The 27,289-nt window shown below is 44.2% G+C and overlaps 1 protein-coding gene across 4 annotated transcripts; it reads right to left on the bottom strand.

Moving 5' to 3' along the window:
• Window positions 1-1,186: 1,186 nt before the first annotated feature.
• On the bottom strand, window positions 1,187-26,796 carry LOC138754178 (deoxycytidine kinase 2-like). Of its 4 annotated transcripts, none has more exons than XM_069918061.1 (7): window positions 25,600-26,091; window positions 21,705-21,820; window positions 15,247-15,437; window positions 13,137-13,284; window positions 12,885-13,000; window positions 9,150-9,249; window positions 1,187-6,321 (listed from the first exon to the last, which is right to left on the bottom strand). In XM_069918061.1, the coding sequence occupies exons 1-7, from the start codon at window positions 25,844-25,846 to the stop codon at window positions 6,301-6,303; spliced, it is 939 nt and encodes a 312-aa protein (XP_069774162.1). In that variant the 5' UTR covers window positions 25,847-26,091; the 3' UTR covers window positions 1,187-6,300. The 4 variants fall into 4 exon arrangements, 3 of the variants coding, with proteins under 3 accessions (XP_069774162.1, XP_069774161.1, XP_069774163.1); XM_069918060.1 differs by lacking the exon at window positions 1,187-6,321 and adding an exon at window positions 6,334-7,602 and having other exon boundaries at window positions 25,600-26,087; XR_011351594.1 differs by lacking the exon at window positions 1,187-6,321 and adding an exon at window positions 10,483-10,726 and having other exon boundaries at window positions 9,159-9,249; window positions 25,600-26,103.
• Window positions 26,797-27,289: the final 493 nt, after the last annotated feature.

Genomic DNA, 27,289 nt, shown 5'->3' with positions numbered 1-27,289 from the left:
CAGGACATCATGCAGCACCTTCGAGAACATTCTGGAAATATTTTTCACAGGTTTCAGCAGGTCAAGTATTTCACCTCCACATGCAGCAACTCGCCAATAAACACTTGCCGACCTGAAATGCCCCATCTTCAAAAAATCATTAAAAAAAAATGCTTCATTTGATTCTCAAGCATGTCTTGCAAACTCTTTGACACCAAAATGTATTAATTTGCTTTTATTCATTTTTTTTTAAAAATGGGAGGTGAACAATAGTTCACTTTGTGCATGCAAAATAAATTCCTACCCTAACAGGTAGCTCCAAAAATATAAAACCCGAATTTTCCCTCTGATGTTTTACTCCTGTGAGTGGAGACTTTGTCGAACTTTCATCTTTGTGGTTAGACCGTTTGAACCCAACAACAGTCCCAGCACAAGGTCTCTCTTTAAACATTACCACACCCTCCACAAGGTCGTCTCACACTCTAATTTATGACCGTCCTCTGCTGGGTTCTACAGCACACTCCCTCGAAAATGTGCTTCCCTTATGGGTTTCAAAGATAACATGGGAGTTCTACAAGGAGTTAAGAGTGCAGGCTATGTACACACGACCATCATTTAACTTCTGACAGCACACAATCCTTCGAGCTACTAGGACGCCTTGAGATTTTAACGCTTAACCATTAAAACACAGAGTTTTGGAGGGAGTCCTGGCTTGACCTATTGAGCTGTTTTTTGCTGCCTTTGATCCAGAACTCTGTTCCCTGGGGTCTAGAGCTAAGGAATACAACCTCAAAGTGAAGAATAGGTCTTTTAGGATGGAACGGATAAAAGACTTTCACCTGGAGGCTGGTAAATACTTGGAATTCTGTACCCCCAACAGCTGTGAAACCTCATTCACTGATTCAGTTCAAAACAGAGATGAATAAAGGATCACTGGTGGTGAAGTAGAGGATCAGTAGGTCAGACCTGAAGGGCTGAGTGGCCTCCAGTTGTCTAGGGTCCCATTTTCAATCTCCTTCTAAACTTACAGGAGCATGGTTCCATGGTCCTTAAATGCACCATTTGCAAGTTCCTGATGAACTCACTCCATTTCTGAATGCACTCCCTTTAGTCCCCAGGGTCATTGGAAAATGTCTGGTGACATTTGAAGCTGCTCAAACCATTTATTCTGGAACATTTACCATCTTTTTTGGAAGACAAAGGGTCTCAAAAGCAGAATTTATTGTCATAAACGTCACAAAATTCGTTGTTTTGCAGCCACATTTCATGGCAAACATTTCTATAAACCACATATAAAATAAATTAAAATAGTGCACGAAAAGACAAAGTGAGGCAGTGTCTCTGGTTCTTTTATCATTCAGGAATCTGATGGCAGAGGGGAAGAAGCTGTCCTTGTGCCACTAGGCGCTCGTCTTCAGTGTCTTGTACCTTTTCCTCAATGGTACAAGGACTGCCTAAAGAAATCTCTTGGTGCCTGCCACATTGACCACCGCCAGTGGGCTGATATCGCCTCAAACCGTGCATCTTGGCGCCTCAGTTCGGCAGGCAGCAACCTCCTTTGAAGAAGACCGCAGAGCCCACCTCACTGACAAAAGACAAAGGATGAAAAACCCAACACCCTACCCCAACCAACCAATTTTCCCCTGCAACCGTGTCTGCCTGTCCCGCATCGGACTTGTCAGCCACAAACGAGCCTGCAGCTGACGTGGACATTTACCCCTCCATAAATCTCCGTCTGCGAAGCCAAGCCAAAGAAGAGCAGAGTGAAGAAGGCATGTCCTGGGTGAGGGGGGAGGGGTCTGAGGATAGGGGCTGCCTTTTTAAGACATCGCCTCATGTAAATGTCCTTGATGGAGTAAAATGTGGTGCCATGATGTCACAGGCCAAGTTAACAACCCTAGAGAGGTTCTTCTTGACCTGAGTATTGGCACCTCCATACCAGGCAGTGATGCAACCAGCCAGAATGCTCTCCATGGCTCAACTGCAGAAGTGTCCGAGAGACTTCGGTGACAGACTGAATCTCCTCAAACACCTCACAAAGTATAGCCTCTGCTGAGCCTTTTCCATGAGGCTCCAGGATAGATCATCAGTGATGCTGACACCCAGGAATTTGAAGTTCTTAAGCCCTTCCACTGCTGACCCCTTGTGTTCTCCTGAATTCCCCCTCCTGGTCCACAATCCTCAGTTTTGCTAACATTGAGTGCATTTTCTGTTGTGACACCACTCAACCAGCTGATCTCTCTCCTTCCTGTACACTTCCTCATTGTCCCTCTCAGTTCTCAGGTCCCCAACCCAGTTAGATTCCTGTATAGGCGAGAGATCATTGTAACTGCAGCCTTGGGGAATGCAATTGGTGCCTCGACCTGATTCTCTGTTATGAGACAGGTAACATTAATGATATCATGGTTAGGGATCCTCTCAAAGTGATCAGAGTATGGTTGATCCAAAACAAAGGTGTCATGCCTAGAGAGAGTACAGTGGGACGAACTGGCTAATGTAAATGTAGATGGGAAGCATAGGCTGTGGTAGGACATGAAATAGGTCACCTAACCTGTCAAGCCTATTCCCATTCGATAAGGTATTGGTTGATCTGGCCATGGACTCAGCTCCACTTATCAAGCTGTAACCCTTAATTCTCCTCTTCTTCAAAAGTATTATCTGTGTTTTGAATACATTTAATGAGGCAGCCTCTACTGTTTCCTTGGGCAGAGAATTCCAGATTCACTACTCCCAGGAAAAACATCTTTTCCTTTTGTCTTAAATCTACTTCCCTGTATCCTGAGCTATCTCATCTCACCATGGAAACAACCTCCATGCTTATAGTTTGTCTATTCCTTCATAATTTTATGTCTCAAATCCCCTCCTTCATCCTTCTAAACTCCTAAGGTAATAACCCCAGGCTATTCAATCTCTCCTCATAGCCCCTTCAATTTCTGGAATCAGCCTGGTGAACCTCCTCTGCACTGCCTCCTTCTTCAAGTCAGGAGAGCAGAGTTGTACACAGTACCCCCGATTCAGCCTCACCAGGACCCTATACAGTTGCGGCATAACCTCCCTGCTCCTAAATTCAATCACTCTAGCAATGAAGGCCAACATCCCATTTGCCTTCTTGATACCCTGCTGCACCTGCAAACTAACCTTTTGCAATTCATGCACAAGCACTCCCAAGTCCTTCTGCGTGATACCTGCAGTTTTTTCAATAAGAGTCCAATCTACCATTTTTCTTTCCAAAGTGGATGACCTCATATTTACTGATACTTTGCTTCAGATGAAGGAACTGGTAGAAGCCTTTCAACAAGACTTGACACAATGTTGAACACATTGTTGCTTGCCTCTGTCAGTCATGTTCAATCATGGGTATTGTGCCTCTGGTAGTCACTGGTTTGTTGAGCAGTATCGACTGTGATCCTGCTACTTCCTGTGTTTGTCTGACGCTATAAAGCAATGCTGTAGTGGCTTCTCCAGGGCATAAGCCAGGGCAGAGTTGATATGGAAATCCATCTGTTGCCCTGCAGTGGGACCACCCCCCCTCCCATTCCATGACAATGACAGGTCCAAAGGAACAACGAGAGTCGATACAGTTTGGTGCCAGCAGCATTGCAGGAGTTGCCGAGCCGGTGTTGGGTACAGCAGTCAGCCACCTTTAGGACTCCGACTCCAGATTTTTTCCTCTGCGTTTACTCCAAAAGCCTTTTCCATGCGTGAGTATAGCCACAAGGCAGCGGATGGTTGAAATCAGGGGTTTCCCTCTCCTAGATGAGTTACCATTCGTGGTTTACGAGGCCCATCTGCCCGGAGCAACTGGTTTCAAGGCACCTGTGGTCCGCCTTTTCCCCTTGTCCTGTCAGTGAGAACAGCTCTGCCAGGAGTTGGACTTGGTTGTCAGAGGCTGTGAGATGCATGCCATGAAGAGCATTTGTGTAGCAGTGGGAGCTCGTCCCCACAACCACCCTTTGGATATGACAACACAAGTACTGTATATTTCAGTTAAACACAAGTACTGTATATTTCAGTTAAAATCAATGACTGCAAGGGAGGTCCAGGCAGCTGTGGATAACCAAAGAAATAAAGGAGGGTGTCACATTAAAAGCTTGTGCATTCCAAGTGGTCAATAATGGGAGACTAGAAGATTGGGAAAAAATCTTTAAAAAGCAGCAAGCAAAAAATAATCTACAAAACCAATAATGAAAGGAAAGCGAGATTACAAGAGAAAATATATAAAGCAGAAAATAGTGGCTAAAGTTTGCATTGATGCCTTAGAATATGAGCAGGGTCTTGGGGAAATTGAAGGGATTGAAGGCTGATAAATCCCAAGGGCCTGATAATCTACATCCTAGGGTACTTAAATAAGTGGTCATTCAGATAGCAGATGCTTTAAGAATTGTTTTCCAGAACTCGATAGACTCAGGATCAGTACCCATGGATTGGAGGGTAGCTAATGTTACCCCACTATTTAAAAAGGGGGGTAGAGAAAAAGTGGGGAATTATAGGCCGGTGAGCCTTACATCAGTAGTGGGCAAAATGATGGAATCCATTATTAAAGATGTAATAGCGGAGCATATGACTAGCAGAGAAGGGATCGGACAGAATCAACATGGATTTACAAAAGGTAAATCGTGCTTGACAAATCTATTGGAATTCTTTGAGATGGTGACAGGTAAAATAGATGGGGGAGAGCCAGTGGATGTGGTATACCTGGATTTCCAAAAGGCCTTCGATAAGGTTCCACATAAACGACTGGCATGCAAAATCAACGCTCATGAGATTGGGGGCAAGGTATTGATGTGGATTGAGAACTGGCTGGCAGATAGAAGACAGAGAGTTGGGATAAACGGCTCATTTTCTGAGTGGCAGGTGGTGACCAGTGGGGTGCCACAGGGATTTGTACTGGGACCCCAGCTGTTCACAATTTACATTAATGATCTAGATGAGGGGATTAGATGTAATATCTCCAAATTTGCAGACGACACTAAGCTCGGAGGAGTTGTGTGCACTGAAGAGGGGGTCAGGAAGCTCCAGTGTGATTTGGATAAATTGGGGGACTGGGCAGATACATGGCAAATGCACTACAATGTGTGTGAGGTTATGCACTTTGGTAATACAAACCGGAGAACAGATTACTATTTGAATGGCAATAGATTTGGAGATGGGGAAGTGCAGAGAGACCTAGGGGTTCTTGTGCACCAGTCACTGAAGACGAGCATGCAGGTACAGCAGGTGGTTAAAAAGGCAAATGGTTTGTTGGCCTTCATATCAAGAGGATTTGAGTATAGGAATAAGGATACCTTACTGCAGTTGTACAGAGCCTTGGTGAGACCACACCTGGAGTACTGTGTGCAGTTTTGGTCGCCTTATCTGAGGAAGAATGTTCTTGCAATGGAGGGAGTGCAGAGGCGATTCACCAGGCTGATACCTGGAATGGCAGGAATGACTTATGAGGAAAGATTGCGCAAATTGGGATTGTACTCGCTGGAGTTTAGAAGATTGAGAGGGGATCTCATAGAGACATATAAAATTCTGGCAGGACTGGACAGAATGGATGCGGAAGAGATGTTTCCAATGGTAGGGGAGTCCAGAACCCGGGGCCATGGTTTGAGGATAATAGGCAAACCATTTAGAACCGAGATGAGGAGAAATTTCTTTACCCAGAGGGTGGTGAATCTGTGGAATTCATTGCCACAGAGAGCAGTAGAGGCAGGTTCATTGAATATACTTAAGAGGGATTTAGATATATTTCTTCAGTATAAGGGAATTAGGGGTTACGGAGAGAAGGCGGGGACGGGGTACTGAACTTTAAGATCAGCCATGATCTCATTGAATGTTGGAGCAGGCTCGAAGGGCCGAATGACCACTCCTGCTCCTATCTTCTATGTTTCTATGTTTAATTAATATTGGGAATTGTGGAACTGGCCAAGGCCCTGACCAAACATTTTGTGTCAGTCTTCATACCAGTGATATGCCAAAGGACGTTGTGGAGAAGGCAACAGGAGGAGAGGATATCGGTGCAATCGCTGCCACGAACCATTCCAAAATTGTGGGGACTGTACTAAATGTTACTTAAAAGTAAAAATCAACATGTTCAGGCATCGAAGACCCTTTCTGACATGGCTTCCATTCGCAGTGAACTGTGCAAAGCTTGTAACTTTTGAGGCAAGTGGAGAAAATGCTGAAAACTGTTTTGCAGGCCAGGCAGCATCTATGGGGCAGAAGAGAATGTGGCCGCTCAGATCCATGACTTTCTGTATTAGTACCATGCTTCTCTTTGGTCAGAGGGCTCACTCGACCTTGATTTACAGTCCCACATCACATCGGTGCATCGAGTTATCGACAGGGATTGAGACTCTGCACAATGGGTTAATCAGAGAAAGTTTATTGTCAGTTATGGAGGTTACAAAGAAGCACAGATTTGGTGCATATTTTAAAAAAAAATGTCTAAATCTATGATCTGGTCCAGCTTGCCTTACTTGTGCTCTAAAAGCAATCCAAAACAGTAGTTGAACATTGGACAGGTCAGCACCATCCAATCAATCACTCGGGAAACAGTGCATGGTTCCACTTCACATTAAAGAGGTATGTGTCTGTTCAGTATTGCAACAAAGAGGGTAAGCACGCCTACAAAAGCAGCCTGGGAAGTACTAATGCATCTCCTTTGGTATTTAAATGTTGTATTTAGACATACATCACAGTAACAGGCCCTTCTGGCCCACAAGCCTGTGCTCCCTCAACACTAATTAACCTGCCAAGTCTGTACAATTTCAATGGTGGGAGGAAACCCTCGCAGACATGAGGAGAACATACAAACTCCTTACAGACAGCACAGGATTAGAATCCAGCTGTAATATTGTTACGCTAACCCTGCCGCCCTTGGTATTATTCAAGAGTTTATGATGGAGGTTGAATTCCTAGTGTTTGTTGGGTTATAGATGCAAAGTAGAACAGGGAGTGATCATGAGTTGCGTTCTTGCGCACATTCAGAGGGTGTGCGCAAAAGGTAGAGTAGAAAAGAAGAATCAAGGACACAAGTGGGTGACACAAGTTCATGGTGGCAGCAATTGTAAATTAAATATAAATATAAAAGGGTCAGGAGAAGCAAATCATACTGAACAGAATGAATAAACTTTGCATTTCTTCAAGAAATTGTAAAGACATAGAATGGGAAACTATCAAATTTAAATAACTGTTAACTCAAAGCTGATACACCAGTGTACAAACTAAGAGAAAAATATCCCAAAATTCAGAGACGTACCAACCCAAGTTAATTCTCCTTTTTCCATTTATGGATATCTGTCCATTCAATGGATTTATGTGGCATAATCTTTCTTAGCTGGTGGAGAAAGAACCCCAGAATCTCAATATTTTCTTCAGTCAAAATGTGACATCAGACGAGATCAAAAGCATCTGAGTGTGAAGGGTGAGAAGTGACGTGGTTAGTAGTGAGCTAGAATGGACTGTGAACAGCTGTGAGATTAATACGAGCTGGTTTCTTGAAAAAAAAGTCCTATCTGTCTCTGCCCTGCTGTGCACTAACATGAGATGCCGAATCCATTCTCAAGCTGAGCAACGTTGCTGCAAGGTACAGGCATTTCAGTTCCCCAGCTTCATTGTTTTCACAAAGTTCTTGACCTGGAAAATGGGAAAAAGCAAACTATTCATTACATAAAGATGGATCCCAACTACGTGGTCTCAAAATATAATTCGGTGGATAGCAACTTGCAAATTCTGTTGTTCCGGACAGCCGTTACACCATTTAATCTAGCCTTCATCCACCTCCTTCTGCAGCTTGAAGGATTCTGGAGTCAGAATTTGCTTTATAGAGACAAAGGAAGATAAAAGATCTGAAGGGATGTGGCACCACGTGGACCTCGAGCATTGTGCAACTGACCAGCAGAATGCCTTGATTATCGTACAGCCAGTATATTCAGAGGTTGGAAACCATCTCCAGAGTCGTAGAGCACAGAAGCAGACTCTTCAGCCCACCAGGTCTATCCTGACCCTTTTGCCCATCCACACTAATCCCATTTACCTACAACAGGCCCATATCCTTCTAAGCCTTGCCTATTTCATAAATATCTGCATAAATGTTCGATAAACCTAGTAATTGTACCCGATTCCATCACCTCTTGTGCAGGCACATTCGAGACATCAACTGCTCTTTTTTAAATTTACTCCCCCCTATCCCCACCCTCAGATTCTCCACAAACACCTCCCTCTCACCTTAAACCTGTACTTTCCTGTTTTTTGATACTTATAACATGGAAAAGTGTCTCATAATCTTGTGTACCTCTAGCAGATCCATTCCCTGCCCTTCCTCACTCCAGGGAGAAACAAGCCCAGCATATCCAATCCCACCCATAGTTAAAAACCTTCCAATTCAGGAAGCCTCCTGGTGAATCTCCTTTGCCCTCTCTCCAACAATCACTGTTGTGAGGCAACCAGAACTTTAGATTGTCCTCGAAGGACAGTCTTGTAAAGTTGCAACATAACTACTCAAGTCTTCACTGCCTTCTTCTCCATCCAATTCCCATGTTGCCACTTCTAGCGAACTATGGCTTTGAACCCAGAGGTTTTGCAGTTTGCACTATTCCCAAGTGCAAAATGTTCCTCATTTGACTTTGAAGGAGGTCCAAATGGTTGGTTGTCGCCCCATTTTACTGCTGACCAGTGTTCAAGATCTGTAACACCCTTAAAAACTCCCATTGATCCAGTGTTTTACAAAACACATTAAAAATCTGAAGGCAGTAAACTAACTGGCTGATATTGCACAGATTTGGGTGACACAATCGGTGTAGCCATTAGTGCAACACTGTTAAAGAGCCAGCGACCGGTTCGAATCTGGTGCTGATTGTAAGGAATTTGTAAGTCTTTCCCATGTCTGCATGAATTTCATCCAAGGGGTTCTGGTTTTCTCTCACCGTTCCGAAAATGTACAGGGGTTGTAGATTAATTGGTGTATTTGGGTGACATAGGCTCGTGGGCTGGAAGGGCCTGATACAGTACTAAATTTAAAATTTAAATCTGTGGGGCTTTTCGCAATGTAAATACTGTTCCACTGAAAATTTGTCCTGTTGCCAATTACTAGCTTGATGTAAGCAGTGATTGATGGGCAGAGGCAGGGTCAGGGAAGTTGCAAGGAACATTGAGCAAAGATGAGGCGTGAAATAGCAGTGTACCTGATCAAGGAGTTTCTCCTGATTCAATTTATCGCTCTCAAACTCCTCATTGGCATCCAACACCAGCACGGGAATGCTCTTCAGATGCTGAAAGTGGAGTCTGAAGAAAATGAAGAAAGCTCTTTAAATATCATTCCTTAAAAAAAAAGTTTCATGCAATTTCCTTGGTTTTTGTTTGTTGCTAGATGCTCCGACCAACGAAAGAAAGATGGCAAACAAGGCAGGACTCGGTGGCGTTCACTGTCGACAACATAGTAACGTTTGGGAATTAGGCACAAGGTGCACATGCAATAGCATCACCATGAGGGAGGGCAGATTGAACCAACAAGGTCAATCTTGGCACCAAGATCATTTCACTGGAGCCAGGAATTCAAACATTCTGGAAGTATGCAGTACTACATAGAACATTCCAGCACAGATCAGAGCCTGTTGTGCCAACCCATATAAGCCTACTCAACAAACTAAATCTTCCCTACCTCACATCCAGAACCCTCTATTTTTCTTGGATCTGTATGCCTAAGAATATTTTAGATATCTCTATTGTACCAGCCTCCACCACCACCCCAGGCAGTACATTTCAGGCACCCACAACTCTCTAGGTATAAAAAAACTTAGCCCTAATGTCTCCCCTAAACTTCCCTCCCTTCACTTTGAACAGATGCCCTCTGGTGTTGGCTACTCCCGCCCTGGGAAAAAGGCACTGGCTGTCCACCTTATCTATGCCTCCAACATCCAGGAAATTTGCACAAACAAATACAGATGATGGAAACTTGAAAGGAATATAAAATACATCAACCTGAAATATTACCTTCCTGCTCTTCTTCACAGATGCCGCTTGACGTGCTGAGTATTTCCAACACTCACATACAGTATAAAAGCAGGTTCTTCAGCCCATTTTATTCATACTAACCAAAAACCTATTGTTACTGTCGGCTGCCATCAACTCTCGAATCATTGATGCATCAGTGAATATTTTTTTGAACTTAATTTAACCGAACAGAAGGCAGGTGACTCCCAGACAGGGTTGCTATTCTGATTAGGGAGCACAGTGATGCACTGTAAGAGCTGCTGCTTCTCAGCGCAAGAGACCAAGGTTCAATCCTGAAGCCAGGCACTGCCAATGTGGAATTCAGACTGAACAGATTTTTCTTTTTATTTCATTTTAAAAAATTTAGACATACATTACAGTAACAGGCCATTTCGGACCATGAGTCCATGATGTCCAATTTACACCCCATAAACCTACACTCTGGTACATTTTGAACGTTGGGAGGAAACTGGAGCCCCCGGGGAAAACCCACGCAGACATGGGAAGAACATACAAACTCCTTACAGACAGTGCGGGAATCGAGCTTCAGTCCCGATCGCTGGCGTGTAACAGCGTTGAGCTAACCACGCAGCCCTCCAGAAGTGCTGGTTTCCTCATCCCAAAGGTGCACATATTCGGAGATAAATTGGCCACTGTAAAGTCCATCCAGTGTGAGGGTGAGTGGTCGAATCCGAGGAGAATATTGGAGTATTGCAACTGGCTGGTTGATGATCAAAGAGACCCGGTGGTCTATTTCCATGTACTATGCCTGCACATGTGGAAAGTGAGGCTCAATTTATAATAGATTTAAACTTTGGAATACAGAAGAATAATTTTTACCTTTGTGTGTGCCACCTATCCGTGAAGTATAGGCAATATGTAAGAGTATTTGGGTCAATAATGACATTAACATTAGTAGAATTAAAAATGTACTTCATTTGAGATAACTATGATGTCTAACACTTTGATCAGAAAAATCAGCTCACATGTTACTTGGAGAAAAGGACCTGAGCAGGAGTGAAGGAACTGAGGAGCAGAGGTAGATAAATAATGCAAGGCTGAAACAAAGCTCATGAGAAAGCAAGCTCTGTGCCAACGTTACCTCTGGACAGAGAAGTAACAGGCTGCACTAAATATGATCAAAAATGTGTGTGTTTACTAGATAATATTTCAGGAAGTTAATAATAGCACAGACGTAGGTCCTGTCAGACTATGAAGCTTTATTTTCCCTTGGAACTTGCAGTTGCTTCTGTGAATTAGAGAATAAATATGGAAGCAGGGCAGAAAGAGTTGGAAAGAATCAGCATCTGTGTGGAGGGAATGACCAAATCATTTGGGTAGTGCCTATGGAATGTTCTGACAGGGCAGCTACGCTTGCAACCTGTGGGACATTTGGCGGGGTTCCCTCTTCCTGTCATCTTTTTTGAACCACTTATTGTTCCCATTCGCAGTCATCTTGGGGTCCTCGAAAGAGTAATAGTGGCTTAGACTTGACCTCTGGATTTCTGAGCTCGTGCAGAGGCAGGGACATGGAACACTACAGCATAGTACAGGCCTTTCAGCCCATGATGTTGTGCCGACCCATAAATTCTTACTCGTCAGGTCACTCGTCTGAGTGCTACTTGTACCATGTAACCCAGTATTACCTGTCATACGGTTGGCGACTAAACAAGCTCCCCACTGCACACCCGTTTTCTTACATCCATGTTCCAATTGGAGTCTTTTGAATATCCCTATTGTATCTTCCTCCACCTCTATCCCGACAATGCATTCCAGGCCCCCACCCTCTGTGTAACAAAAAAACCTGACCTTTCACATCTCTCCTTAACTTTCCTCCCCTCATCTTAAACTGATGTCCTCTGTTTTTTGCCATTGTCACCCCGGGATAGAAAGGTGCTGGCTGTCCACCGATTATCTAACCCAGGGCTGAGAATTTCCTAGAGCTTATTAAACTGCAGGTCATTCTGCAGACACATTAAAGTTGAGGGTGGCAATGGGTAAATAGGGATGGGTAAGGCAAGCAAGGGGGTTTGTGGAATTAACCAAGCATGACAGCAAAGGTAGGCACAACACAAACAGAAAATGCTGGAAACTCTCCACAGGTTAGGCAGCAACTGTGAAAAGGGAAAATGGGTTAATACTTCAGGTCAAAGAGGGAGACCATAAGATGTAGGAGCAGAATGAGGCCATGTGGCCCATCATGTCGGCTCTGCTGTTCCATTAGCATAGCCGTTTGCAAAACCCTAGTACAGCCCCAGCAACGCTGGTTCAAATCCCGCACTGCCTGTAATGAGTTTGTACGTTAACCCCTTGACTGCATCGGTTTCCCCAGGGGCTCCAATTACCTCCCACCATTCAAAATGTATGGTGGTTGAAGGTCAATTGGGATATTTTGATGGCACGGGCTCATGGGCCAGAAGGGCCTGTTACTGTGCTGTGTGTCTACATTTTCAATAATTAAAAAAGTGCAAGGGCAGAATAATCTTCAAGTGGAAAATATGTTCCAGGAACGTTTAAACCTATCCTCAATAAATGTGGGCAGTTTAGTTAGCACAGCACTTTGACAGTGCCAGTATCGCGCTGTCTGTAAGGACATTCTCCGTGTGTCTGCATGGGTTTCCTCCAGCTTCTCCGGTTTCCTCCCACCATTGAAAAATGTACGGGGGCTTGCACCTTGTCACTGTAATTGGGTGGCACGGGCTCATGGGCCAGAAGGGCCTGTTACTGTGCTGCATGTCCAAGCAGAAATCATGGCTGATGAATTGTTACTCTCAACCCCATTTTCCTGCCTTCTTCATGACCGCTGACAGTTACAGAGGTTACGATCATCAACATCTACAGCTTCCTTGCTTTTCGTTAAATGGAATTCAGTTTGTCTCAAGCCCAAACAACACAAAGCCAGCAAAATTCAAAGGTATGTCACTCACTCAGTGGACTTGTTCAGCAGCCAGTTCTCATGCTGAGAATGTAGCTTTTCCAGATAATCCAGCTGAATTCCCTTCTCTTCATCCCTCCCCCTTTGCTGAAGTCTTCTTAAACATTTCTGCCAGAAAATAATTAATAGAATCAACTCATGGACAGGAGGGGCCTGTTACCGTGGTTTAAAGCTACATTTACATTTAAGAGGAAGTTCCGGGTGGCACACTGATACAATGAGACTTTAAACCAATGCCATTTACCTCCGGGGATGCTCGAAGGTAGATGATCCCCTCCAAAGCCATTCGACTACCGAACTGATTGAGCAGAAAAGTGTGAGAGTCCTGATAGATGGCCCACTCAGTCGCAGTCAGGTAACCCAATTCATAGAGGCTGGATGCAAAGATGTATCTGCAAAATTGGTCAAAAGAAAGTTGCCCAATCCTAGATCAACAATCTTGCCTTTTAGTCTCCATGGACACTGCATGACCTGCTGAGTTTCTCCAGCACTTTTGTGTACTACCCAACAGACATTTTCAAGGAACTTCTACAGTCAACATTCCGTAAAGATGCAAACACAGGCTAGAGATTCTACGGTGAGCCCACTGTAGCCTTGAAGATAACATATACCTTGACGAAGGGCTCAGGCGCAAACCAATGGTTACCGTTTTACTTCCTGTGGATGCTGCTGAGTTTCTTCAACACATGATGAGTGGAGGTAACCAAGGGCTGAGGATTCAGGAATCCAAGGAAAATGATGACTGGGTATGGAAGGGATGATGGGAGGTGAAGGGATGAGAAACCCAGTGGGTGAAGATATTCAAGGTCTAGGTTCCTTTTATTGTCACATAATGATACATAAAAAATGTAACATACATGATCTACTTTAACTTTTGTCTGCCATAAGGCAAGCAAAGAGTTGTCTAGAGCCCCTAACAGTAGGAGAAAGAGAAGCAAAAGAGTCCCTTCAGAGACACTGAGTGTCTGTGGATTTGCCTCCAGTCCTCCCGCAGCCACATACACTCATGTTCTGTCCGAGCTCCAGATCGAAACTTCCAACACGATCAGGAAGCCTTCAACACCCGAGACCCTTCTTGTCCTCAGCACCCTCTCGAATTCCAGTTCCAATAATTGGTTCCCATGAGCCAGTTTCCAGCAGCCCGAGATGATCCCCTCACCGCAAGTTGCCCGCAGGCTGCATGGGTCCCTCAGCTGCTGAGCCCCTCGCTGGTCGAAAGACTTCCTAAAGACATTTAAATAGATACATGGACAGGAGGGGTTCAGAAGGATGAGGACCAAACCAGCCAAATGAAGCTACCCCACAATACTAACCAGCTCAGCATGGACACAACACAAACCTGCTGGAGAAACTCAGCAGGTCACGCAGTGTTTAGAGAATATAAAGGGCAACCAACTTTTGCAAGACTTAAGCAAAAAACATGCAGATGACTGAATAAAAAGGTGGGGGGAGGAGAGGAGGGAGGGGCAGGGGGCAGAATGCAGGCCTACAGGCAAGAGGTCAGAGGTGGACACATATTGGAGGGTAGAAGAGAAAAAAGCTGAGGTGATGGAGAAGGAGGTAGGGAGCTGAAGGAAAGGAGACAAGAGGGATCGGGAAAGAGAGAGACTCAGGGAAAGTGTTTAATGGAAACTGGAGAAGTCTATGTTCATGCCATCTGGTTGGAGAGTACCCAGATTAGGTGTTGTTCCTTAAATATGTGGGTAACCTCGGTTTGGCAATGCACGAGGCCACGTGGAAATGGTGTGGCAATTAAAATGGTTGGCAACTGGGAAGTTCCCATTAATGAACATAAAAATCTCCCAGTCTACGTCCTGTCTCTCCAATGTAGAGGAGACCACAACGGGAGCACTGGATGCAGAACATGTCCTCTGCAGATTCACAAGTGTATGTTCCTCCACTTAAAGGACTGATTGGTGCCCTGAATGGTGGTGAGGAAGGAGGTGTGAGCGCAAGGGGAGCATCTACTTGGTCACAGGGGGATGACTGATGAGAAGGGAGGAGTGGATGAGAGAGTGACAAAGAGAACGGTCCCCAAGGAAGCCGAGAGGGGAGGAGAGAGTAAGATGTGTCTGGTAGTGGGATCACATTGGTCATCACTTTAGACACAATTAACCTACATCCTTGGTGGAAGGAAACTGGAGCTCCCAGGGAAAATCCACGCAGACATGGGGAGAACGTCAAACACCTTACAAACAACATGGGATTCGATTGCTGGCGCTGCAAAGGTGTTATGCTAACCTCTACGCCAACCCTGCAGCTGCTTGCTGAACATCTCTCTGTCTTTGTGTGTGGGTGATGGGTAGGTGGTTTTGGGGTGGGGGGGGGCAGGAGCCCAGAGGGCACGCAATTACCTGTCACTGTAGACAGACCTCTCAAATATCTGCACGGGCTTCTCCGCCCTCAGAAGCTTGGGTGTCAGAGGTGCCAGATGGGTCTTGATGCGGCTGATGCAGGAGAAGGACTGGAAGGTGTAGGACCAGCGGTGAGGATCCTGGTACAGCATCTGAAGCAGGTTGCCCACACTCCTCTGTGTTGCCTCTTCCTTTCAAAAAAAAATTTTTTTTAAATTTTTCACACTATGAACCATATCAATCAAAATACATGCAAACATTTCCCTCTTAAATATACACAGTGGCATTTTCTCCCCTCTTTTCCCCTCCCTCCTTCCCACCCCCCCCTCCAAACCCATTAAACGTTCAACATACACAATAAACCCATTAAACCATGTCATCACACAATGAAAATAAACATGAAAATTCTGTCATCTACTTTTACACACTGGATCAGACCATTTTGTCTTCTTCTCATTCTACCATTTTAGGGGGTGGAGGTCCGCGGTAGGCCCTCTCTGTTGTGTTCCATGTACGGTTCCCAAATTTGTTCAAATAATGTGACTTCATTTTTTAATTTTTTTTTCCCAGTGGAATACATTTATTCATTTCCATGTACCATTGCTGTATTCTCAGGCTCTCTTCTGATTTCCAAGTTGACATTATACATTTTTTTGCTACAGCTAAGGCTATCATAATAAATCTTTTTTGCGCTTCATCCAGTTTGAGGCCAAGTTCTTTACTTCTTATATTACTTAGAAGAAAGATTTCTGGATTTTTTGGTATGTTGCTTTTTGTGATTTTATTTAATACCCGATTTAGATCTTCCCAAAACTTTCTCACTTTCTCACATGCCCAAATTGCATGTACTGTTGTTTCCATTTCCTTCTTACAGCGTAAACATCTATCGGATACTGATGGGTCCCATTTATTTAACTTTTGGGGCGTGATATATAGCCTGTGTAACTAATTATATTGTATCATGCGTAACCTCGTGTTTATTATATTTTTCATAGTTCCAGAGCATAACTTTTCCCATATTTCATTTTTTATCTTTATGTTTAAATCTTTTCCCACTTTTGTTTGGGTTTATAGCTTATTTCATCATTTTCCTTCTCTTGCAGCTTGATGTACATGTTTGTTATAAATCTTTTTATTTGTGTGGCCTCTTCCTGAGGAGCAACAAACCATGGATCTTCAAACCATTCCGCTTCAGCCGCTGGCATTTGGCAGTGAATTCAGCAAACACAAAATAGCTGCCTTGTCAGGGAAAGATTGGGAACATTACAGGAGGAGAGCAGCCATTCTTAACGGGTGCCCTAAGGCCCGGTCCCCCCCCTAAGCTCCCCTCCCCGGCAGCTCACACTCATTGAAGTAAAAGCTTTGGTTTCTTTTCATTTCATGTAATAAATATTTTTTGTGCTTTTTATATAGATAGTAGGAGAGAATAACAGAAGAAGCCAACTAAACTTGACTGCTTCACCAGGAAGGGGGCCCATAAACAGTGAGCCAAGTCCTGAGCGGGCCATAGCCAATAAAAGTTTGAGTGGTGGCTCTTGAGAACTGGAAACAGAATACGCGCTTCGGGAGCGCAGGGAAGTGCTTAAAATTATTAAGAGTGGCTCACAAGATACAACTGGCAGACAAGGATCGGGAAAATCCCAGGGCATTTCAGCAAGAGGAAGGGGTGAAGCAGGATCCATCAGGGGACAAAGGGCAATCTATACATCGACCCCTTGTCACAGACAAGATCTTCAAAAACTGAGGAAAAGGCGTCATTGTAGATTTCTGTTGGGAACTGTGAAATTCAAGAGCATGACTGGATTAAAATGGAGGAATAATTGAATAGTTTAGGGGACGCAAAGGGAGATAAATCTCCCAGCTCTGATCCCAGATTGTTCAAGGATATTGGGGAACTGAGAGGTATTTAACTCCGTAATGGGAACAGGTAAAGTGTCAGGTGATTGAAACCCAGTAAATATGGTACCTTTATTCAAGAAGTGTAGAAGCCCTGGGCCTGCTCATTCTCACTTGTTTGTTTAACACCAAGGGATATAGAGTCAGAGTCCAACAGCTAGGAAACTGCCCTTAGGCCCAGCGTATCCACATTACACATTAGTCACAGACCCCTCTTTAGCAGAAGTGGCAAGTGGGGTGGAACAAGAGTCATAGATTGTTTGGAAGGAAACACCCCCAAGGTAGAGGCATGGAGATTAGAGGTTAAGAGAAAGAATTCTCTTCACCCAGAGGGATGGCTGAGCAAGCACAGATGGTTTGAGAGGATGCTGGAGGTGGAAAAACTAGCAATGTTCAAGCAAAAGTGCTCACCTTCTCCAGCCTCCTGTCAGGCAGGAGGTACGCAGGCTTGAAGACGCGTACCAACAAGTTCAGGGGCACTTTCCTTCCCGTTCTCATCTTAAATGGTCCTCTCGAGCAAATGATGACCTGACCTCAGAAACTTTACCGAATTGTTCAGCGTTTGTTTTAAACTACTTTTCTCTGCAACTCTACATTCTGCATTTTTGTTTTATTCTTTGCACTGCCTGCTGTTCCACCAACATTTTGATTGGACGACTAATTTCCTCAAACCTTGATGAAGGGCTCAAGCCCAAAACATTGGTTAAGTATCTTTATCTTTGCTACATAAAGGACACTGTTGACTTATGGGTTGACTTACTTGGATAGCAAGCCAAAACTAAGGAAGTTCTAACTTGGGTCACAGATAGAGCAGATGTGCCTCACTAATCTGTAACTCGAGGAACAACATATCATTGTCTTCCTCAACACCCTTAAACCCAATGGCATGAACACTGAATTTTCTAATTTTCGCTAACTCCCACCTCTACCTGCTTCCACTGTATCCTTCTCTTCTCCATTTAAATCTTTAAATTGAAACATATAGCACAGTAACAGGCCCTTCTGGTCTACGAGCCCGAGCCACCCAATTACATTCAATTGACCTACAACCCCAGGTTTGAAATGGTGGGAGGAAACCCACGCAGACATGGGAGAATATAGAAATTCCTTACAGACAGTGCCGAATTGGATCCCTGGTCACTGGTGCTGTAATAGCGTTACGCTAACCACTACACTAACTGCAGTTCACACCCTACCACCACCCTTGGTCTCTCCTTCTACCTGTCTCTCCAACATCCTATCACTTCAGCCCCTCTCCACACTCTTTCTTCCCACTTTTAAAGACTTTATTTAAAATTTTATAACATGAATACAATAAAGAATTACATTTAAATAAAAATAGAAAAAAACAATTTAAAAAGGTATGATTACAATATTACATCAGAAAACTACACAAAATAACCCCCCCGTTAATTGTAACACAATATTAATAGTCTAACTTAAAATTAGTCCAACCCTCCCCCCCAAAATAAAGAGAAGAGTTAATAAAATTGACAATATATATGAAAAAAAATACCCACTTACAAAAAAAAGAGATAAAACTTAACCTAAAACAATTCTAACAACAAAAAAAAATTGTCAATACTAAAATATCACACTTAAACATATATTTAAATCAAACTTAAATGCATATAATTAGCAAACGGAGTCCACTTTAACTTATAAAAAGACATCTTATCCTGAATTGAAAAAGATATCCTTTCCATAGTCAAACAAAATTTCATTTCCAAATACCACTTATCTAAAGTTAGTATATTTCTATCTTTCCAAGTAAGTGCTATACATTTCTTAGCCACAACTAAAGCTAAATAAATAAATGAAATCTGATAATCCTCTAAACCTAAATCGATTAATGATTGCATGTTCCCTAATAAAAATATATCGGGATCTAATACAAGGTGGATATTATATAAACTGTTAAAAACAGATTGAATACCTTTCCAAAACTGTTGCAATCAATCACAAAGCCAAACAGTATGCAAAAAAGTATTGGCCGTCTGATCACATCGAAAACAAGAACCAACTTACTAAAACCAAATTTTTTTAATTTCTCCGGCGTTAAATATAGCTGATGAATAAAATTATAATTAATTATCGCTAGTCTTGCATTAATTAATTTCCGAATACTATTCTGACAAATTTCCATCCAAGCTTCTTCAGCTATTTTATGTCCTAAATCCTTTTCCCATTTCAACTTATCTTTATCCCAGTCTTTTTTACTATCAATTTCTTGTAAAATACAATACAAATCAGATATATATCCCTTTTTTGGTATTGAAAGTACATATTCTTCAAAACTAGATTCAGGCAATAAAATCATATGTCGACCACATAACTGTTTTACAAAAGATCTTAATTGATAATATACAAATATAGAATTTGCACAATATCATATTTCCTTTGTAATTTGTCAAAGGAACAAAAACAACCCTCAGAAAAACAATCAGATAAATTTTTTATTCCCTTCTTTTCCCATTGTTTCAAAGTGGCATTAGAGACCGTAAAAGGAACAAGTTGATTATTATATAATGGCAATCTTCCAGAATATATATTTTTAAGTCCCAATTTTTTAAGTTTACTTGTCCATAAATTCAATAAATGTTTCAATATTGGCACATCATAAGTTCGTAATAAATTTTTATTCCATCGAAACAAAAACTCATGAGGAAATTTTTCTAAAATAACCGCCATTTCTATCTTTACCCAACTAGGTGGGTCGTCCATATTCATTAATGCACTAAGAAATTTGAATTGAGCTGCTTCATAATAATGCTGAAAATTCGGTAATCTTAAACCTCCAAATTGAAAATCCCACATCAATTTTCTCATTGCTACTCTCGGAAATTTTCCCTTCCATAAGAATTCTCTAATCGCTTTATATAAATCCTTAAAAAAACTTTTTTTTTAAAAATAAAGAATTGATTGAAACAAATATTGTATTCTAGGAAAAATATTCATTTTTATGGTATTAATCCTCCCTAGTAAACCCAAAGGTAGATCCCTCCACCTAATCAAATCTAATTTAATCCTTTTTATTAAAGGAAAATAATTAATTGAATATAATTCTTGAAATTCCATATTAACATTAATTCCTAAATATTTAATTTGTGTAGTCCACTTCAAATTTGTAATATTTTTATATACTGAATAATCACCTTTACAAATTGGTAAAATTTCACTTTTAGCCCAATTTACTTTGTAACCAGATAATTGGCCATAAATTTCTAAACATTCTTGAATTGCAGGTAAAGAAATATCCGGATCCACCAAATATAATAAAACATCATCAGCAAATAAATTAATCTTATATTCCTCATTCAGAACTCTCATACCTTTAATCTTTTTTCCCACTTGATATCATCCTTTCCTATTTGATCAAGGGAAATATTGGCTGTCCATTTCTCTCCACTGACGCTGTCTGACCTGCTACTTTTCTCCAGCTTATCACTGTTGCCCAAGATCCCAGCATCTGAACTTCTCATGTTTCTACAGTATATTTATGTACTAGTTGACTTGCCTGGATAACACACAAGGCTTTTCACTGTATCCTGGGACACAATAAACAATCCAACCTCATCCTAGTAAGAAATCTATGCTAATTATTGTTCCCCTACAGCCTTTTCTATTTCCTACCCATTACCTTAAATCTGGATTCTCAGCTCCTTCAAGACCCATTTCTAAACCCACCACAATTTTGAACTTCTCTCCAACAAATCTTGCAATCTGTTCCAAAGAGAGCAACCCTTGATTCTCTAGTCAACCTTCATAGCTGACATGGCTCCTACCTAGAGCCTTCCTACTGAATCCATTCAGATCCCTCTCAAGACCACCTCAAATCCTCGAGTGTGTGTGGTGAAACCACAATTGTGTTATGTAAATGACAGGACCTTTTATGTTTGACCCTACTTTCACTGGCCAGCTCATGACTCCTCCCCTTTATCCCCCATAAAGGCTGTCATGTCACAAGCCTGCCCCCAGATCGAGTTTGAGTCAGGGTGAGCCAGCAACACAAGGGATGCTGACCATTTCTTACTAATAAAAGCCCTCAGTTCCAATAACTTCAGTCTTACTGTAATTGATCGTGCATCAGTGTGCTGACCGGCTGCATCACAGTCTGGTAAGGGGGCACCAATACCCCTGAGCATAAAGCCCTGCAGAAGGTAGTGGACACAGCCCAGGACGTCACCACCATCGACAACATCTACATGAAATGCTGTCGTCGGAGGATCCACATCACCCAACTACCATCATGAAAGACTCACACCACCAGGTTCAGGAACAGCTGCTCCCCCTCCACCATCAGACTCCTCAACAACAAACTCAATCAGGAACTCGTTTAAGGACTAGTACTTTATTTATTACTGAATATTTATTTTCTGTATTGCAATTAGTTTGCATGTTCTTCTTGTTTACATTTCCCCCTTTTGTACACGTATCTTTCTTGAGTACAGTTATTTTGTATGACCAATAAGTGGTAACTCTGCCTGGCCCAGGTTGTATGTGATGTCATGTATGTATCTGACAATACATCTGAACTTTTGAGTTTGACTGATCACACTCACCTTGTTGCCGCTGGAAGTGGGAATATTGCACCACTTTGCAATGGGTTCCGGAACCACCTCCCATTGGTCACCGTTCACCTGCTCCAACAGTTTAGCGAAAGTGGATTTCCCAACAGCTAAATCGAAGCAGAAAACATTCTTCAGTTTTGGAGCAGTGTTCAAAAGGAAAAAAAATCAGCTTAGCATGTTTTATTGACACTTGACTGGAAAGTTGCAGCAGTTAGTGCAGCTGACTCACAGCTCCACAGACCCAGGTCAATCCTGATGCTGTTTAGGCTGAATATGGACATTCTCCCTGTGACCATTCATGTTCCCCCGAGCTTCCACCTCCTTCCCAAAGAGTTGTTGGTAGATGAAGGGAAAAGGGGCAGGTTGGCAGGCACACAACAGAAGAAGATTAATGGGACTGGGATTGCTGTGCTGGGAACTGTCGTGGTCAAAGGAGATTTACCAGGATGTTCCCTAGACTGGAAAGTAAGTCTTATGAAGCAATGTGAGCAGAGCTCAGGCTTTTTTCTCGGGAGTAAAGAAGATTGGGAGATTACTTAATAGAGGTCTACAATATTCTGAGAGGCATAGATAAGATGGACAACAAGCACCTTTTTTCCCAGGGCAGGAGTAGCAAACATCAGAGGGCGTCTGTACAAAGTGAAGGGAGGGAAGTTTAGGGGAGACGTCGGGGTAAGTTTTTTTTTAATACACAGAGTTATGGGTGCCGGGAATGCATTGGCAGGGGTGGTGGTGGTAGAGGCTGGAATACTAGGAGCATTTAAGAGACTCTTAGACAGGCACATGGATGAAAGAAAAACAGAGGGTTACTGGGTAGGGAGGGTTTAGTCTTTTTTTTGGTAGGAATATGTAGGTTGGCACATCAAGGGCTGAAGGGCCTGTACTGTGTGTGATGAAATGCTCCATGTTCTAAATGCCTTCTTTCTGTGCTGTGATTTCTGTTAGATACTCGTGACCACCTCTCCCTAGCTTTGTTGATGAACAGAGAGACAAATATCATTGGCTTTGTGATTCCTTCTTCATGATCCAAGGAAAGTAGCGTCCTTCTGAGCCACACCAGCCAATGACGTTCATCGATCAGTTAAGCCAAGGCTACTGGATAGAAAGGTGATGAAGGCAACAGTGATTGACGGGAGTGCGCAGGGTGTGTTCCTCGCCCTGTCAATCACTGTTACTTTCAGAAACTCTCCACCCTGCGCACCAAAACAAGTCAACCTGGGAAGTTGGCTCAGAGGGGTGACAGGCATGTATGGTCATGTAACTGTCATGGTAGCTCGAGGTCGAGAGGCACATTCAAATCCTACCACAGCAGCTGGAGAACTTAAAACTCAAACAAACGTGGAAGTTAAATTAAATCGGCTAGTCTCATGACCACAGGATTGTTCTAAAGACCCATATGTGACTCCAGATCTATCACTTTTAATTCAGGGACAATTAGGAATGGATAATAGATGTTGGCATTGCCAGTGACATTTATTGCCTGTTAATTAAATAACAACAAATGTAGATTTCAGGCACTCAAAGTAATTCAGGGTTTCACCTGCAGTCTTGCAGGGGTTTAGCTCTTGGTGACAGCTTTGGACTTGGCACAAGGTCCCAAACCCATGGGTAAACTGATCATCCAGAGAGGGGGCCATGACAGCTGAGTGTGGGGCTTCATGTTCCTGGCCAAGAGGTCAGACTTGATGTGGGGGAATAAATCATCTGCCAGGTGTGGTCGGATCACAGGCACAATGATTGGCCGTCCATCAGCTTGTGTGTCACAATCCCTGGGCAAATGAGATGTAAAGTTAGTGGTTCAGCAGGTGATGGCTGCAGAGACTCATATTGAGTCTGGAAGCCCAGTGCCTCTGTGGAGTTTACATATCCCACCATAATCGCAAAGATGTGTGGGTGACTAGGTGCCCTGAGTACAGGTTGGTAGAAGGAAAATTGAGATAGTATTGGGGAAAGACACTGCTTGACCTGCCAGAGGATAATGTGTTGGATGCTGAGGCTGGTAGGTGGTAGGGCAGGATTTGGGGGATTCTATGTTTGTGGCATCTGGGGGCAGAGGGGACTAGGACAGATGAGCGGGAAATGGAAGTGATGTGGGTGAGGGCTGAATTGATGGAGGACAAGTTCTGCCAGTTGGAGGATCGTGGTGGCAGAGTGTGAATAGTCAGGGGTCTGGTCCAGAAAGAAGTGATGTGGTTTAAGACCTTCTGTATGGGGGATGGAGGTGCAAAGAGATTGGGCATTCGTCATGACAATGAGGTGGTCCAGTTCGGGAATCTGAAGTCATTGAGGGGATGGAGGGCTTGTAATTTGTTGCGAATGAAGGTGGGGAGAGATTGGACCAGGGAGAAAAGATAGATGAAACTACTTCGATGGAGCAGGCAGAAACAATGGGTCTACCTGGATGGTTGGGTTTGTATATCTTGGGTAGGAGGTAGTAATGAGCAGTGCGGGGATGGGAGAGAATGAGGTCAGTGGCAGTGGGAGGGAGGTGACCAGAGGTGATGATGTTGGAGACAGTGGCTTGATGTGTCATGATGGTGTCCTTTACGAAGGGTAGATAGGAGGAGGAGTCTGAGAGCTGTTGTCTGGCCTCAGTAAGGTAGAGGTCAGTGTGCCAGACCATAACAGCACCACCCTCGTCTGCGGGTTTGATGGTGAGGTTGGGATTGTTGTGGAGAGAGTGGTGGGCAGTGTGTCAGAGGAAGTAAGATCAGAATTCGAGAGGGGATGGTAAAAATTGAAAAGGTTGATGTCTCGGCCACAGTTGGAAATAAAAAGGTCCAGAGCAGGCAGCTGGCCAGGGCAAGGTGTCCAGGATGAGGAAGACAGCCTCAAGAGGGAGAAGGGGTTTTGGGTGGGGGAGGGGTGGATAGAGAGTTGGTCATGGAAGTCAGCAAGGCCAATCCTTATCTCTAAAGCATGTGGATTGAGTAACTAGGGTTCATTTGCAACAGATGCAACTTCACCTACTGAGTTCTCCAACTACCAGTCATCCTTCCTTATCCGCGGGGGATGAAGTGACCAACAGGCGGGTAACATGAACACAGCGCTGTGGATACAGTGTAATGGACACAGCGCGTTGGATAGTGTAATGGACAGAGCACGGTGGAACAAAGGGAAGATTTATGTCCCGGGCTGGATGGAGCGAGATTTCAACGCGCTATTCAAATGGCGCGCAGTTTAAAACTATAGTTTATTTTTGGAATTTTCCATGTAATATTTTCTGACCGCGGTTACGGAGAGGGGTAATCGTTCGTTTTCTCTCGCCCAAGACGAGTGCTTAGCCCTTGCAGACTGTGAGGGGGGTTGTGCCTCTGCCGGGTGCAATTTCCTCACGGGAGGGAGGGAGAGAGAGAGGGAGGGAGAGAGAGAGAGAGAGGGAGAGGGAGAGAGAGAGGGAGAGGGAGAGGGAGAGAGAGAGGGAGAGGGAGAGGGAGAGAGAGAGGGAGAGGGAGAGAGAGAGGGAGAGAGAGAGAGAGAGGGAGAGAGAGAGGGAGGGAGAGAGAGAGGGAGGGAGAGAGAGAGGGAGGGAGGGAGAGAGAGAGGGAGGGAGGGAGAGAGGGAGGGAGGGAGAGAGGGAGGGAGGGAGAGAGGGAGGGAGGGAGGGAGGGAGGGAGGGTGGGAGGGAGGGAGGGAGGGAGAGAGAGAGAGAGGGTGGGAGGGAGGGAGGGAGAGAGAGGGTGGGAGGGAGGGAGGGAGAGAGAGGGAGGGAGGGAGAGAGAGGGAGGGAGGGAGAGAGAGGGTGGGAGGGAGAGAGAGGGTGGGAGGGAGGGAGGGAGAGAGAGGGTGGGAGGGAGAGAGAGGGTGGGAGGGAGGGGAGAAGAAGGGGGAGGGAGAGAGAGGGGGGGTACTCAGTTACCACCCGGCACGGGCGCTGCGAATTTACCGATGTTGCCTTCCACCGACATCCTGGTGACGGCCGGCGTCACGGCGCTGCTCCCGAGCGGTGACCTCGCCCTTGCCGTGCTCATTTCCCCTGCGTCGGCAGGGCGCCGGGAAGGAGCCTTCCTTCTGCTCCACGCCGGCAGCTTCTGGCAGGCGCTCATCAGCGAGCGGAGCCCCGGAGTCCCGCCGGGCGCACGGCGACTCTGCAAGCGAGCGGCCCCCGTCCAGCCGCCGCGGGCTGCAGCCATGCGACCTAGCAGGGCAGGGGGAGCGTGCCGGCCATGGACACCCCCAACTCAATGCAAAGCCGCAAACTCCTCTCACCGGCTGCAATAAGCGAACTAGTTCCGGGTTACACGCTCCAGAATTTATGCATAAGCTTCACTCCAATGGCGTCCAAAATTAAGAACACGGACTCACTCCACAGAACCTGCTGTCTAACCGGTTTAACGTCGTGTCCAAGGTGCATGTGCACCAACATTCTTCCTTGCTGCAAACAATCGTGTTATGAAGTAAAACACTAACGTCTGCAAGGTTCAAGATTCAATTTATTGTCATGTAAACAGGATCATATTACATGAAATTGCCTTTTCCCTGCTGGATGGCAGATAGATTCGCCATCGCCTCTTACGGGGTAAAGAGAGTCGCCCCCAGGGTCACTGAGTGCCCTTGAATTCGTCTCCAGCAATCTGGCAGCTTCACAGAGTCCAGTCCAAACCACTGGACATCTGAACCTCCAACACGGTCAGGAACCCCCTCGCCACCCACTCACATCTCAGTTCCGGGACCTGGTACCCCTTCAACCAATTTTGAGCCAGTCTTCAGCAGTTTGCATAAAAGTACAACGCTGGAGAAACTCAGCAGACCAAACCTCATCTGGGGTTCGCATCCGGCGCTGTGTATAAGGAGTTTGTACCTTCTCCCTGTGTCTGTGTGGGTTTTCTCCAAGCGCTCCATATGTATGGGTGTGTCGATCAATTGGGTGGCACAGGCTTGTGGGCCAAAAGGGCCTGTTTAAATTAGAAATATTGAAATGCTTTGGGCGTGAGGCCTTCATCAAGGTATGAGTAAAATGTTGGGAGATGCCTGAGGTTTGGTGCCTGTCGACATTTGGCTCATACCATGATGGTTTCAGGCCTAAAACGTTATTTGTCAGAATCAGAATTTATTGTCATGAACAAGCCACAAAATTTGTTGTTTTGCAGCAGCGTCAGAGAGCAAACATTAATTTAAACCAACCTTAAGAAAGAAATGCAAATAGTGCAAAAACAAAAAGGCAAAGTGAGGCAGTGTCTTTGGTTCATTGATTATTTAGGAATCTGATGGCAGAGGGAAAGAAGCTGCCCTTGAGCCAATGAGTGCTCGCTTTCAGGTTTCTGTACCTTTTCCCCAATGGTCTGTGAAGAGGGACTGGCCTGGTGGTAGGGGGTCTTTGGGGATAGAGGCTGCTTTCTTGAGACGCCGCCTTGTGCAGATGCCCTCGATGGAGTGAAGTCTGGTGCCCGTGATGTCGCAGGCCGAGTTAACAACCCTCTGGAGTTTTTTCTTGTCCTGAGCGTTGGCATCTCCATACCAGGCAGCACTAAGTTTAAGATGTTATTAAATTTAGAAAAAAAAACCATACATACAAAAGATAGGTTGCCCTAATGCCAGGAAAAAAAATGGTTTTACAATAGTGCAGACAAACCTCT

This window comes from Narcine bancroftii, chromosome 2, assembly GCF_036971445.1.
Source record: "Narcine bancroftii isolate sNarBan1 chromosome 2, sNarBan1.hap1, whole genome shotgun sequence".
Taxonomy (NCBI): domain Eukaryota; kingdom Metazoa; phylum Chordata; class Chondrichthyes; order Torpediniformes; family Narcinidae; genus Narcine; species Narcine bancroftii.
This window is presented reverse-complemented; position numbering and strand designations above follow the sequence as displayed.